Source organism: Sciurus carolinensis, chromosome 1 (genome assembly GCF_902686445.1).
Source record: "Sciurus carolinensis chromosome 1, mSciCar1.2, whole genome shotgun sequence".
NCBI lineage: Eukaryota > Metazoa > Chordata > Mammalia > Rodentia > Sciuridae > Sciurus > Sciurus carolinensis.
Window position 1 is genome coordinate 192,422,419 of NC_062213.1, and position 13,085 is coordinate 192,435,503.

The 13,085-nt window shown below is 49.1% G+C and overlaps 1 protein-coding gene across 3 annotated transcripts in view; it reads left to right on the forward strand.

Moving 5' to 3' along the window:
* The window catches only part of Cnr2 (cannabinoid receptor 2), a 22,180-nt gene extending 10,785 nt beyond the window's left edge, over nucleotides 1-11,395 (forward strand). The window contains exons 2-3 of one of the 3 annotated variants that reach the window (XR_007103831.1): nucleotides 8,988-10,646; nucleotides 11,158-11,395. Coding sequence is in view for 2 of the 3 variants with exons in the window: in XM_047515764.1 (XP_047371720.1) it covers nucleotides 9,015-10,094 (1,080 nt within the window). In the remaining variant the exon portion in view is untranslated. Of the gene's footprint in view, nucleotides 1-8,464; nucleotides 8,525-8,987 lie in introns of those variants that run through there. The other 2 variants (XM_047515771.1, XM_047515764.1) reach the window with 2 other exon arrangements.
* Nucleotides 11,396-13,085: the final 1,690 nt, after the last annotated feature.

The following is a 13,085-nucleotide window of genomic DNA, read 5'->3' on the forward strand; positions in this document are numbered from 1 at the left end:
TCATCACCAGGATTCTCCTGTCTTCCAATGGCAGGGCTAGAACAAGACAGAGAAGTGGCTTCTCCACAGAGCTACCTGGCTCCAGAGCCCAGACTCCAACTCTGAGCCCCCGATTCCTACTGTGGGACCCTTTCCTCTTCACCACATCAGACATTCTCCTCAGTTCAACCAGATACCCCAGCTACTGCGTAATTTGTTTTAATAATTATTTAATCTGCACAGCAAGAATGCAGGTGAAGCTAGACTCAGGGGCACAGGCTTGAGGTAGGAGGATGGCGAGTTCGAGAGGAGGCTCTAGGAGAAACCCTACCCACAGAACTTTGAGCAGATCAATGCTAGAAGCTTACTAAACTCATAGCACCGTGCCTGGTTTACAGCAGGTGCCTATTGGAAAGCAGGAAGTACTCAGTAGACTTAGTTCACAGGAGTCTTATATGAGTCTGGGCTCAAGTCACTCTGGAATGAGGCAGATGGAAAGGCCCCACTTACTCTGGACTGACGCCCTGTCACCATCGAGGCCAAACCTTCAACATTTAAGACCTATTTGACCTGCAAGAATAGCCCATTAGTAACAGATCAGTGTGACCTTCCGGACCTGCCACCCAGAAAGCCTTGAAGTCTGTCCTGGGGCTTCCTTCCACTTTTTATTTTTATTTTTGTAGTGCTAGGGACTGAACCCGGGGCCTGAAGCATGCCAGGCAAGCACTCTACCACTGAGCCAACCCCTGGCCCCCACACTTCATCTCCTAGTCCCCACCATTCTTGGTAATCCTTGATTACAACTATAATACATTTTTCAGGAGTTTTGGGCTATGGGCTGTGGTCACTTGCCCACATTTCATCCATTTTTATATCTGTTTTTAAAAACCACTTACCTCCTCCAGCTACGGATGTGACTCAGTGGTGGAGCACTTGCCTGACATGCATGTAGGCTCTGGTTTTGACTCAGGAGGCTGAGGAAGGAGGATCGAGAATTTTGAGGCCAGCCTCAGTAACTTAGTGAGGCCCTGTCTCAAAGTAAGATAAAAAGGCTGAGGATGTAGCTCAGTGTTAGTGTGCTTGCCTGGCATGCCTGAGGCCCTGGTGGGTTCCCCGTACAGTGAAACGAAAACAAACAAACAAACAAAAACGTCTCTCTGAAGAATCCTGCTTTTCTCCTACCAGGCACCGGTCCATTTATTCATTTGACAAATCAATTTAAAAGTATTTAAGTGCTTACTTTTGCCAATCTTCCCCTGGGCTCAGGTGTTGGAAATCCCAGAAGGAGTTTGTTAAAGGAACTGATTAGGAAAAACAGCCCGGTGGCAGTTCTTCAGCTCTCAAGAGTTTCTGTATTTTGCTTTGCATTAATAAACTCCTGGGACTTACGTCACTGGAGAGACTTCAACTTCCTTCTCCCCACGATGCTTTCCCACCTCCCCTGCTGAATGCACCTGAGGAGTGACTGTCCATCAGCCTGGACAGCTGCTGACCTTCAAGCTCACATCCAGCTTTAGTGCTCTGCTGTGTTCCCGCGTCTCTCAGCAAGTGTGGTTCCCAGGCCAGCAGCACTGTTGAGAGGGCCCACGAGGCTGCAGGTGAACGGGCAGGACTCCTGAGCACCGTCTGCCATGGGTATGGGGTCCAGGAGTGGTAGCTCAGGGGCCCTCTAATTGCTTCACCTGGCTGGGCTGTTCTGTGGCCACACGGGTCGCTTTGCTTAGCTCTGGTGCCTCTTCAAAAGGCCTCTACCAAGCCAGGCATGGTAGCATGCGCCTGTAATCCTACTGGCTCGGGAGGCTGAGACAGGAGGATCTCAAGTTCAAAGCCAACCTCTGTAATTTAGTGAGGCCCTAAGCAACTCGGCAAGACCCTGTCTCAAAATAAAAAATAAAAAGGGCTGGGGATGTGGCTCAGTGGTTAAACACCCCTAGGTTCATTCCCCAGCACCAAGAGAAGAAAAAAAGGCCTCTACCAAGAATCAAATGTGACCCTGACATTGTGCTAGGCAACATCTTTTTTGGAGCAAGGGGGATGAGAAATACAAAGAAAACTTCACTTCCAGACCCAAATCGGAAGTTCAAGATCAGAAGCTCATTGTCCAGAAAGCAAGGTGCAGAATGGACACAAATAACACAAGGTGGACAGTGATCCATGTGGTCAGACGCCACAAGTTTCAGCCAACTGCAGGAGAAACCAGAGAGGGCTTCTTGGAGAAGGCAGAGGTGGCTGGGGGTTTTTGTTGTGTTTTCATGGTGGTAGGGAACAAAACCAGGGCCTTGTGCATGCCAGCCACTGAACCATATCCACAACCCAAGGAGGTAGTGGTTTTAGATAGCGATATAAAAATGGATGAAATGTGGGCGAATGACCACAGCCCACAGCTGCAAACTCCAGAAAAATGTATTGCAATCATAATCAAGGACTACCAAGAACGGTGGGGACTAGGAGATGAAGTGTGGGGGCCAGGGGTTGGCTCAGTGGTAGAGTGCTTGCCTGGCATGCTTCAGGCCCTGGGTTCAGTCCCTAGCACTACAAAAATAAAAATAAAAAGTGGAAGGAGGCCCCAGGACAGACTTCAAGGCTTTCTGGGTGGCAGGTCCGGAAGGTCACACTGATCTGTTACTAATGGGCTATTCTTGCAGGTCAAATAGGTCTTAAATGTTGAAGGTTTGGCCTCGATGGTGACAGGGCGTCAGTCCAGAGTAAGTGGGGCCTTTCCATCTGCCTCATTCCAGAGTGACTTGAGCCCAGACTGGTATAAGACTCCTGTGAACTAAGTCTACTGAGTACTTCCTGCTTTCCAATAGGCACCTGCTGTAAACCAGGCACGGTGCTATGAGTTTAGTAAGCTTCTAGCATTAATCTGCTCAAAGTTCTGTGGGTAGGATTTCTCCTGGTTTACAGATTATGAAAAAGGGGCTCAGAGAAATGCAGTAACCTGCCCGAGGTCACACAGCCCATTCGTTACAGAACTGGATTTGAATGCAGGGACGTCTTGTTTCAAGACACTGGGATCCAACATGCTGAATCTCCTGGTGAAGACCCTAGGAACCACCCCCAGGAACCCACCTGCTTTGAAAATGAGAAAAGAAGGGCTCAGAGTGTAGAAGGGACCTGCCAAAGTCGCTTGGTGGCACGGCAGGAGTCAGTATCCGGGATGAGGAGGCTGGGTTCCATCCCCAGCACCAAAACAAAACCAGAACCCAAACCACACCCCCTCCAAGGCGGGGGGCTGGAATCTCAGCTTCCCACGCAGGAGGTAGTTCCAGGAGTAGCAGGGCGACTGCGGCTGCCGCCTCCTTTCACTTCACGTTTTCACTTCAGGTCAGAAAAAACCCCAGGCACACCTTCTCCTGAGCAGTCCCAGGTTCCCTTCCCCAGCCCTCAACGCTGGCTCTGCCAGGTCTGGGCTGCAGCCCCCAGACGCCACACCACGCCCAGCCCGGTCGCGCTCCCTGGGGAAGGAGCACATGTGGTTTCCGGCCTTTGACTTTTGGTTCGTGGAGAAAGCACTCGGTTGGTCAGCTGGCTCTCTTTCAGTCTGACATCTGTACAGCATTAGCTCTCAAGACGTTTTTGCATACATCAGTGGCCCTATCTACCAGGTGTCTGTGTCTCAGGAGAGCGGGGAGCTGAAGTTCCAAACCCAGGTTCTTATGTTCTGATGAAAGAAAATCTAAAGTCAAACCCGAAAAGTCAAGCAAGAAAATTTTAGAGTGAGTCAGGTAAGGCTCTAGCAAAGGATCCCCTCAAGAGTGACAGTGGGTGGTCTCCTGCAGAGCACAGCAACGGACACAGTTCTGCTGCCGGAATTACTACGGAACTGGGGTCCACCTGCTTTGGTCTTACCAAGCAGGTGTTCAACTCCTTCGCGTCGGACAATGGAGTTTTTGACCCTGGTTGGTCCTCTCCTGAGCTGTCATGGTGGCCATCCTATTCAGGGGAGCTTCATCTACTAGTCTTGTCAATCCTATTTTTTTTTTTTTTGTACCAGGGATTGAACCCAGGGAACTTTACCGCTGAGCCACATCCCCAGCCCTTTCTTTTATTTAGAGACAGTCTCACTGAGTTGCTCAGGGCCTGCTGAATTGCTGAGGCTGGCTTTGAACTTGAATCTACCTGCCTCAACCTCCCAAACCTCTGGGATTACAGGCGTGTGCCATTGCGCCGGCCCCACCCCATGTTAGTGTGGGTATCCGGGTCCCTTAGCGTGCCTGAGCTACTAAAGAAATTTCTCTTCTGAAATCCATTAAGAAACCAATGGACGTAAGTCCTAACTGTGCCGTGACCTCAGTACACCCTGCCAGGAATCAACCCCATTGATCTTTCCCTCTTTACGTATTTCTTAACCGACTCCCTTTGTTTCCACCTGTTTGTTCTCAGGATGAGTACACCTGTTGTTGTTCTACGAGCTACTTGATTGTTCATGGAAGGCAATTCATGTGACCTGCTGTTCTTGGTCCCCTGTCACGGCCCATTACTAGCAAGTCCACTGCTACCTAACAAGTTCATCTTGAAATTGCCCTGACCACTGATAAAAAGTATGAATAAATAAATAAATAAATAAATGCACCGGTGGGTCTCACATACACTTGGAGGGATCAGTACCCCCTCAGAGACCACCCTGGCCCGGGGTTAAAAAGCGATGTTGGAAATCATGGAAATCCTCAACCCTTTGGTCTTCCTAAGGAGGAAGGGGCAGGTACCGCTACTGCCATTACCCAGAGAGTCGCAGGGATTTCCACAAGCGTGGCAGAGGTGGGGCTGGCACCATCACCCATTCAGCAGGTGCTGGGCTTTCAGACCCTGTCCTCGCCTAGAAGCCAGCTCTTGTGACTCCAAAGGACCGAGGACAGGGAGCTGGCTTTCCTGTTGCTCTGGGCGTCCTGCTGCTGCTAGATGCTGCCTTGTGAGCCCTCCATCCGAATGCCTGCCTTTCCTGCCCCTTCCCACTCTGGACAGCAACCCAGATGGTCAGCCACACTGGGGCTGAGCCAGACACAGATGCCAGCCGCGCCGCCACCCCCAGCGTCCCTCTTCCAGGCTGGGCTCTGGGGGCAATAAGCCACTCCCTGACCGGAGGGGGCAGTTTTTCAAGAGAAACAAGAAAAGAGAGTCCCTGCTGGGGGGCTCATGAGGGTACAGGGGGCATCGCACTTCTTTCCGCAGAGGTGGAAGCTTCGCGAGGTGGCAGCACAGGGACATGGAGCTGAGGAAGCTTACACAGCTTGGGCACTGCTTGTCACTCATCGTAGCCAGGTTGAGAGCTCAGCTAGCATTGCTTTCTGACCTTGACGATGCTCTGCCAAGGGCGTCTGTCCCAGGGAAATGCCTCCCTGGGTAGGGCCATCTCTATGCCTGTGGCACAAGAGTCAGGAGATGTGAGTCCAGTTCTAGCTTTGCCACTAATTTGCTGGGTGGCCTTGGGCAAATCACATCCCCACCCTTACTCTGTTGGCTCCATGGTGAGATAATGGCATTGGGCGAGTTTTCAGTCTGTTCCTTGGAGTCTGATGGTCCCACAGATGAACCTGAGCTTACAGGAGGAGGACATGGTGGCCTCTTTTATGACTAGGGGTGCTGTCAATTGTCAGAAGGTTTGCTCCCCTAAAAGTCTGAAAAACTACCGAATAATAAAACTTTTTTTTTTTTTTTTTTAATTTTTCAGTGCGGAGGACGGAACCGAGGACCTGTGCATGCTGGGCGAGGGCTCTGCCACTGAGTTACATCCCCAGCCCCAACCTCTTTAAAAAAAATTATTAGTACATTATAGTGATACATAATAGTAGGGTTCATTTTGAAGTCCTAATAAATGCAGGTGACATAGTTTGCCCCACCCAATCATGAATCTTCTGTCATAGGTATCTAGATGAAATTCGATTATGGCTGGAAAAATATTTTGTATGGAATTTGTATGGGGTCAGCCAGGAGTTCAGATACATAGAAAAAACTTTAATTGGGGGGGTTTATTTCAGGAGAGGGGAGACAGCACATGCAAAGAGAGAGAGAGAGAGAGTATCAGAATGCTCCCCAAGGAAGGGGCCAGCTTTTTATTGAGTTCAGGGGATGGGCTAGGTCTGGTAATTTCCTACTGGTCATGAGTATGGTATTTTTTTTTTTTTTCAGGAATTTCTTCCTTGTAGAAGATACAAATCAGTTATTATTTAGTTTGTTCTTATTTTGTGTACCAGGGATTGAACCCAGGGGCACTTAATCACTGAGCCTCATCCCCAGCCCTTTTTATATTTTGTTTTGAGACAGGGCCTCATTAAGTTGCTGAGGCTTATTTTGGACTTGCAATCCTTCTGCTTCGGCCTCCTGAGCTGCTGGGAGTATAGGTGTGCACCACTGCAGCTGGCATTTAGTTTATTTTCCAGATATTATGGCACCAGTATTCTAGCGTTTCTGGTGCACCTTCCTTGTGATAAGATTGTGGAAGAATGTGGGCAAGAAAGAGAAGAAAAGGAAAAACTGCATGCTGATTTTAAGGAATGATAGGTTAGAGGTTGTGTTAGTTAGTTTTCTGTTGCTGTGACAAAATACCTGAGAAAATCAACAAAAGGAGGAAAGTTTTACTTTGCATAAATCTTCAGAGATTTTAACCCATGGTTGCTTGGCTCTATTGTTTCTGGGCCTTTGGTAAGACAGACAATCATGACAGAGAGCGTGTGGGGAGCAAGCCACTCACTTCATAGTGGTCACAAGAGAGAGGAAGAGGCTGGGGACAAGATATCCCCTTCCAGGGCACACCTCCAACTAGGTACCATCTCCTACGGTCTCCACCACCTCCTAACAGTTCATTCGATCATGAACCCATCATGATCCTTTGTGGAACATTCCAGATCCAAACTATAACAGGGGCTTAAGGTCCTGATATTTTTCTGTTTTCTTAATAGATGATGGGTCAGGAGCTAAAGACTTGGCTGTTTTGTCCTACGTACCTGTGGTGGCCCTAATCATATACACTGGAGGTATAGAGTAAGGTTGGGAGTTGTGCATATGACCACAGGCTTGGCAAAGTCTTCACTGGGCAGGAGATGAGCCCAGTGGAAGGTCAAGAAGGAAGGTGAGCCGGGAGAAGAATCCTGGGCAAAGACCTGGAGGCCAGAAAGCAGGACTACTGGGGAACTGGAGGTGCGCCTCCACCTGGCTGGCAGGAGTCCCGGATGTCAGTAGATTTTTCCAGTAACTACACAGGCTGGGGATAGCTCAGTGGTAGAGCAAGTGCCTGCATGTACAAGGCCCTGGGCTCAATCCCTAGAAGTTCAAGGCCAGCCTAAGCAACTTAGCAAGACTATCTCATAATTAAAATAATAATCATAATAATAAAAGGCTAGGAATGTAGCACAGTGATAGAGCACCCCTGGATTCAATCCCCAGTATCACAAATTAAAAAGAAAAAAGGGGTGGTGGGGAGAAAGAAAAAGCAGCAGCAGCCAGGGAGCTGGGGCTGTCGTTCAGTGGTGGAGCCCTAGCCTAGCACGAGTGACACAATGGGTTTGATTCTCAGCACCACATATAAATAAATGAATAAAATAAAGGCATGCTGGGGGTCATGCCCCAGGCCTGGCTCGTGCTAAGCAGGCATTCTACCACTGAGCTACCTTGCCAGCCCTCACTTCCAGAAATTTTATTTCATTCTTTTTCAAATCTACCCACAATGATATGCACCTGTAGTCCAGCTACAGGGAGACTGAGGCAGGAGGGGCTCGAGCTCAGAAGTTCAAGGCCAGGAAGGCAACTAGGCAAGACCTCATCTCAGAAAAATAGGCTGGGCGTGGTGCACACCTGTAATCCCCGTTATGCAGGAGGCGAGGACCACAGTGGAGTCAGCCTGGGCAATTTAATGAATCCCTGTCCCAAAACAAAAAATGGAGAGGGTTGGGGACGTAGCTTAGAGCACTTGCCTAGCGTGTGTGAGGTCCTGGGTTCAAGCCCCAGTACCACAATAAATAAATAAAATAAAAATATCTACCCAGACAGTCTCTTATTCTGAGCTCATGCTTTCAATTATTGCTTAATTATACCAAACATATTCTTATAAGTATTACCCAAGAATTATACTTAATAAAGTTCTCAGAAGTGTGATTCTGTTATTTGACATTCCTGCTAACTCCTGCTTTCGATTCCTTACACACTGTGAACTTTTATATGGTGAGCTCAGATTCCACGGGCCTTTTTCTGTGGGAATCTTGTGTAAGCTGTAGAAGGCTATCCCTCCAGAAAAATATTTAGCTTGCATTTTAATGATATCTATCATGTCACAGGCAATATTTACATGTCCTGAGTTTTTTCTTCAATGTCTCAAACTTTTATATTAAAAAAATGATTCATTAACATTCATATTTAACTGAACTTTGTGTGTGTGTGTGTGCGTGTGTGTGTGTGTGTAAGGGATTGAATCCAGGGGTGCCTTACAACTGAGCTGGATCCCCAGCCCTTATTTATTTTTTACTTTGACACAGGGTCTCACTAACTTGCTGAGGCTGACCTCAAACTCGCGATCCTCCTGCCTCAGCTTCCCAAGTAGCTGAGATTATAGGTATGTGTCCCCGCAACCAGCTTAACTAGGTTTCTATATTCTATCTAATATAAAATATTTTATCTTCTATAGCTTATTTTCCCACCACTTGGGATGAAGACCAAGTCTTATTTCCCTTCCCCAAATTGTTGAAACCCCTGTCCACCATCTCCAGATTCCATTTCTTTTGTCTTTTGCTTTCTTCTTGGTCGATGACTCTGGGGGATCCCCCTTGTTTTCAAAAGGAAGTGTTATGATTAGTGTTTTGAAAAATGAATGGCAAAAAACAGTACAGGTTATTTCTGCTTGTTGCATTCCCGTGGACCTGGCTGGCTGTCCGCTTAAATGGAGAAAACACAAAATGTAGAGCAACAACGCACACTGATTTCTCGACAGGTGGTGTATGTGCACAGGTCAAGTGACTATTGCCATTTATCGGAGGATTGCACTGATCACCAAGTTCTCTCTTTTCCTTGTACTGCAGCAAAGCCCTCCGGACCAGCCCAGACTCATGGAGGTGTGCCTGGAGCGAGCAGTCAACGGCTCAAAGCAGGGCTTGAATTCCAACCCCATGGAGGCTTACATGGTCCTCAACCATCCTCAGCAGGCAGCAGTCACGGTGCTGTGCACCCTGCTGGGCCTGCTGAGTGCCCTGGAGAACTTGACTGTGCTTTATCTGATCCTGTCTTCCCACCGGCTCCGCAGGAGGCCCTCTTACCTGTTTATTGGCAGCTTGTCCATAGCTGACCTCCTGGCCAGTGTGATCTTTGCCTGCAACTTTGTCAGTTTCCATGTCTTCCACAACATGGATTCAGAGGTCATCTTCCTGCTGAAGATTGGCAGTGTGACCCTGACCTTCACAGCCTCGGTGGGCAGCCTGCTGCTGACCGCCATTGACCGCTACCTCTGTCTGCGCTACCCACCCACATACAAAGCTCTCCTCACCCGGGGGAGGGCCCTGGCGACCCTGGGCCTCATGTGGGTCTTGTCAGCCCTGATCTCCTACCTGCCGCTCATGGGATGGACCTGCTGTCCCAGTCCCTGCTCTCAGCTGTTCCCATTGATTCCTGACAACTATCTGCTGGGGTGGCTCCTGTACGTTGCCCTTCTCTTCTCTGGCATTGTCTACACGTACGGGCACGTCCTCTGGAAGGCCTATCAGCATGTAGCCAGCTTGACTGAGCACCAGGACAGACAGGGGCCAGGAATGATCCGCATGAGGCTGGACGTGAGGTTGGCCAAGACCCTGGGGCTGCTGCTGGCTGTGTTGTTCATGTGCTGGTTCCCCGTACTGGCCCTCCTGGTCTACAGCCTGGCTGCCACGTTGAGTGACCAGGTCAAGAAGGCCTTTGCCTTCTGCTCTTTGTTGTGCCTGCTCAACTCCATGGTCAACCCTGTCATCTACGCCCTGAGGAGCAGAGAGATCCGCTCCTCTGCCCAGCATAGCCTGAACCGCTGGAAGAGCTACCTGAGGGACCTTGGGCCTGAGGGAAGGGAAGAAGTCCCAAAGTCCTCGGTCACCGAGACAGAGGCTGATGCGAAAATCACCTCGGGACCAGAGGTCAGAGGTCCAGTCTGCTCGGGTCACTGAGGAGGCCTCGTCCCGATTTTAACTCAAGTCAGAAATCCTCTTGCTCCCTAGACGAGAGCGGTTCTGGCCCTCTCGACTTCGTAAACGAGCCCCAGAACTTGGACGCTGAGCCCTTTGTGCTGAGGTGTGCTGCCACTGTCTCTGGGGGCGGCCTGGCCGTGTCCACCTGCACAAGGCTGGGGCCTTTGACAAGCAACAAAGCGAAACAAGGACACAGGGCCTGGGACAGGCCAGGAAAACCTTCCCAGCCAGTGGCTTAGTGCCTGCATCCCGAGACCCAGGAGGGAGCATCAGGCTGGCGATGAGGGACTCAGAGGAACTGTGAGGAGCAGGGGGACTGTGCTCCCGGGGCCTGGGGTATCAGATGGGACGGCCAGGGCTCGTGGCTAACTGACGGTCAGAGCCTCCTCGCTTCTGGAACCATGAAATGCCCCTCAGTCAGGTCCCCCTTTCCTGCTGAGGCTCAGGAACTGTGAGTCGATGAGGATCAAGGGGGTTGACCCACTTCCCAGAGACAAATGACAAGACTTCAGTTCAGGGCACCTTGTCGGGGTAAGGACCCTCCTGATGCCCTGACAATCCCTCTTAGGTCCCCGGGTGATGAGAGGTGCTAGACACACGGACTCTTCCAAAAGCCATATTGACCCTGTGACATCCAGTTGGTGCTACAGGGAGCAAGCAGTGTTCCAGACGAACCCAGCTCTAGGAAGAAGGAAGCTAGTCACAGACTCTAGTCCCCAGAGCATTCTCAGTCCCCTCAGTCCGGCCCCTTTGCCTCCACCACACACCTAGAATGCAGAGCGAGTGGAGGGAGGGAAATTCCCTACTCTGTGCCGGGCAGGGGGCAGACATTCCAGTCCCTTAACCCCCGCAAGAACAGGCCCACGCTTAGGAAGATCTGCACGGACCTAGGCTCCACGAATCAGTGGGGCTGGCTTCCCAGCAGGAGGCCAGGGAAGTTGCTGTCGGCGGGAAGGATCGCAGAGGAATTCAGACACAGTCCTTTGGGACCACAGATGCAATAAAAGGAACCATATTGACTACCCATGTTTTCATTCAATAGTCGCGGGACAACGTGTTCCCCAAAGAAAGCCAGCGAACTATCGAAAGGAGACACAGTGCACGACACCGGCAAGGTGATGGGGTAGGTGTTGATGGAGGTGACCTCAAGTAGGCTAGACCTACTGCGTGTTCAGGTCATACCACGGCTATGTGCCAGCCCTGTGCCTGGGCTTTGGCATGCCTTATTTCACTTAGTTTGCATGATAACCTGACCAACAGGACCTTGCAGCCTCAGAAAGGCTGGGACTGGGGCTCAGTGGAGCAGCACTTGCCTAGCCTGTGTGAGGCAGTTGGTTGGATTCTCAGCACCGCATGTGAATAAATAAAATAAAAGTCCCTCGACAACTTAAAAACAAAAACAAAAACAAAACAAAACAAAAAAACAGCAGTCACTTGCCTGGGGTCACATTGCTAATAAATGTAGTTCCAGGACCTCCTCCTCCCCTCCCTGCAGATACCAACCACCTGGGATGCCCACATCCCTTACATAAAAGGAGTATCTGCCTATAACCTGCACGCATCCTCCGGCACGTGCTTTGTGCGTGTGTATGGGGCCGTGCGAGGGATTGGACCTAGGGGCACTTTACCACTGAGCCACATCCCCAGCCCTTTTTATCTTTTTTATTTTGAAATAGGGTCTCACTAAATCACTAAAGATCTTGCTTAGTTTCTGAGGCTGGCCTAGAACTTTCAATCCTCCTGTCTTAGTCTCCCACATCACTGGGATTACAAGCATGTGCCACCACATCCGGCCAGATAAAATTTTAAAAATTTAAATTTTTTTTTTTTTTTTTTTTTTTTTTTTTAATCTGTGGTTTGTTGAATTCATACATACGGAACCAGTGGTTAAGGACAGCTGACTTCCCAGAGCTGGGGTTTCCAATCTGGTTCTGTTTGACTCCAAAGCCTACCTTCTTAAACATTATCTTCTCGGCTTAGTTCAGTCTGATTTGTCTTGGTTAGTGCTCGTCAGGCGTGATGATGGTTTTTGGTAACTTGAGATCATTGCCACTCTAACTGGGCATTGCTTCTTAACATGTTTCATTTTATACCCCTGTATTCATTTCCTTTAACAAATGTCCATAAATTGGGTGTCTTGAAAAAACAGAAATTTACCCCCTCCCAATTCTGGAAGCCAGAAGTCCAAAATCAGTAGGGTCCTAATTCCTTCAAAATTTCAAGGGGAGGCTTTTTCCTTGCCTCTTCCAACTTCTGGTGGCCCCTCATGTCTGAACTGTGGCAACATAACTCCAGTCTCTACTTCCATCTCCATGTGGCCTTGCCCCTCTTGTCTCTTGGTATCTACTTTTAGGAACATTGATCATTGGATTTAGACCTCTCATCTATCATGATTTCATCTTAATAAGTTACACCTATGAGGCCCTATTTCTAAATAACGTCACATTTGCAGGCTCCAGGTGAATGTGAAGTTCTGGGGAATGCTATTTGTTCAACCCGGGACAGCCTCCAAGGACAAAGTCCACCCCTGTGGGCTGTGTTAGATGACATCACTAGCTTGTCTTCTCCAGATCTGAGCTCTATTTGCCTCCGTGTTCCCAGTGTTCAAGGAGGAGAGTCAGAGGGTCTTAAGGGACCTCGTCAACAACTGCAGAACTGAATTGTCTCTGAAGAGCTCCAACATGCATTTTGAAAAATCAAGATTTTTATTTGTACTCATATTATAACAAAGAAATGCCATAATTTTTTTTTCTGGTGCCAGAGATGGAGCCAATGACCTTGCCCGTGCTAGACAAGTGCTGCACCACTGAGCTACGTCCCCAGCAAATGCCACGAATTTTTAAAGTGACTTTGCATGTTCACTATTGCGACTATTGTGGCATATTTCTCTTTTTCATTGGTGGCTTTAAAAAAATTTTTTTTAGGTGTCGATGGACCTTTATTTTATTCATTTATTTATATGTGGTGCCG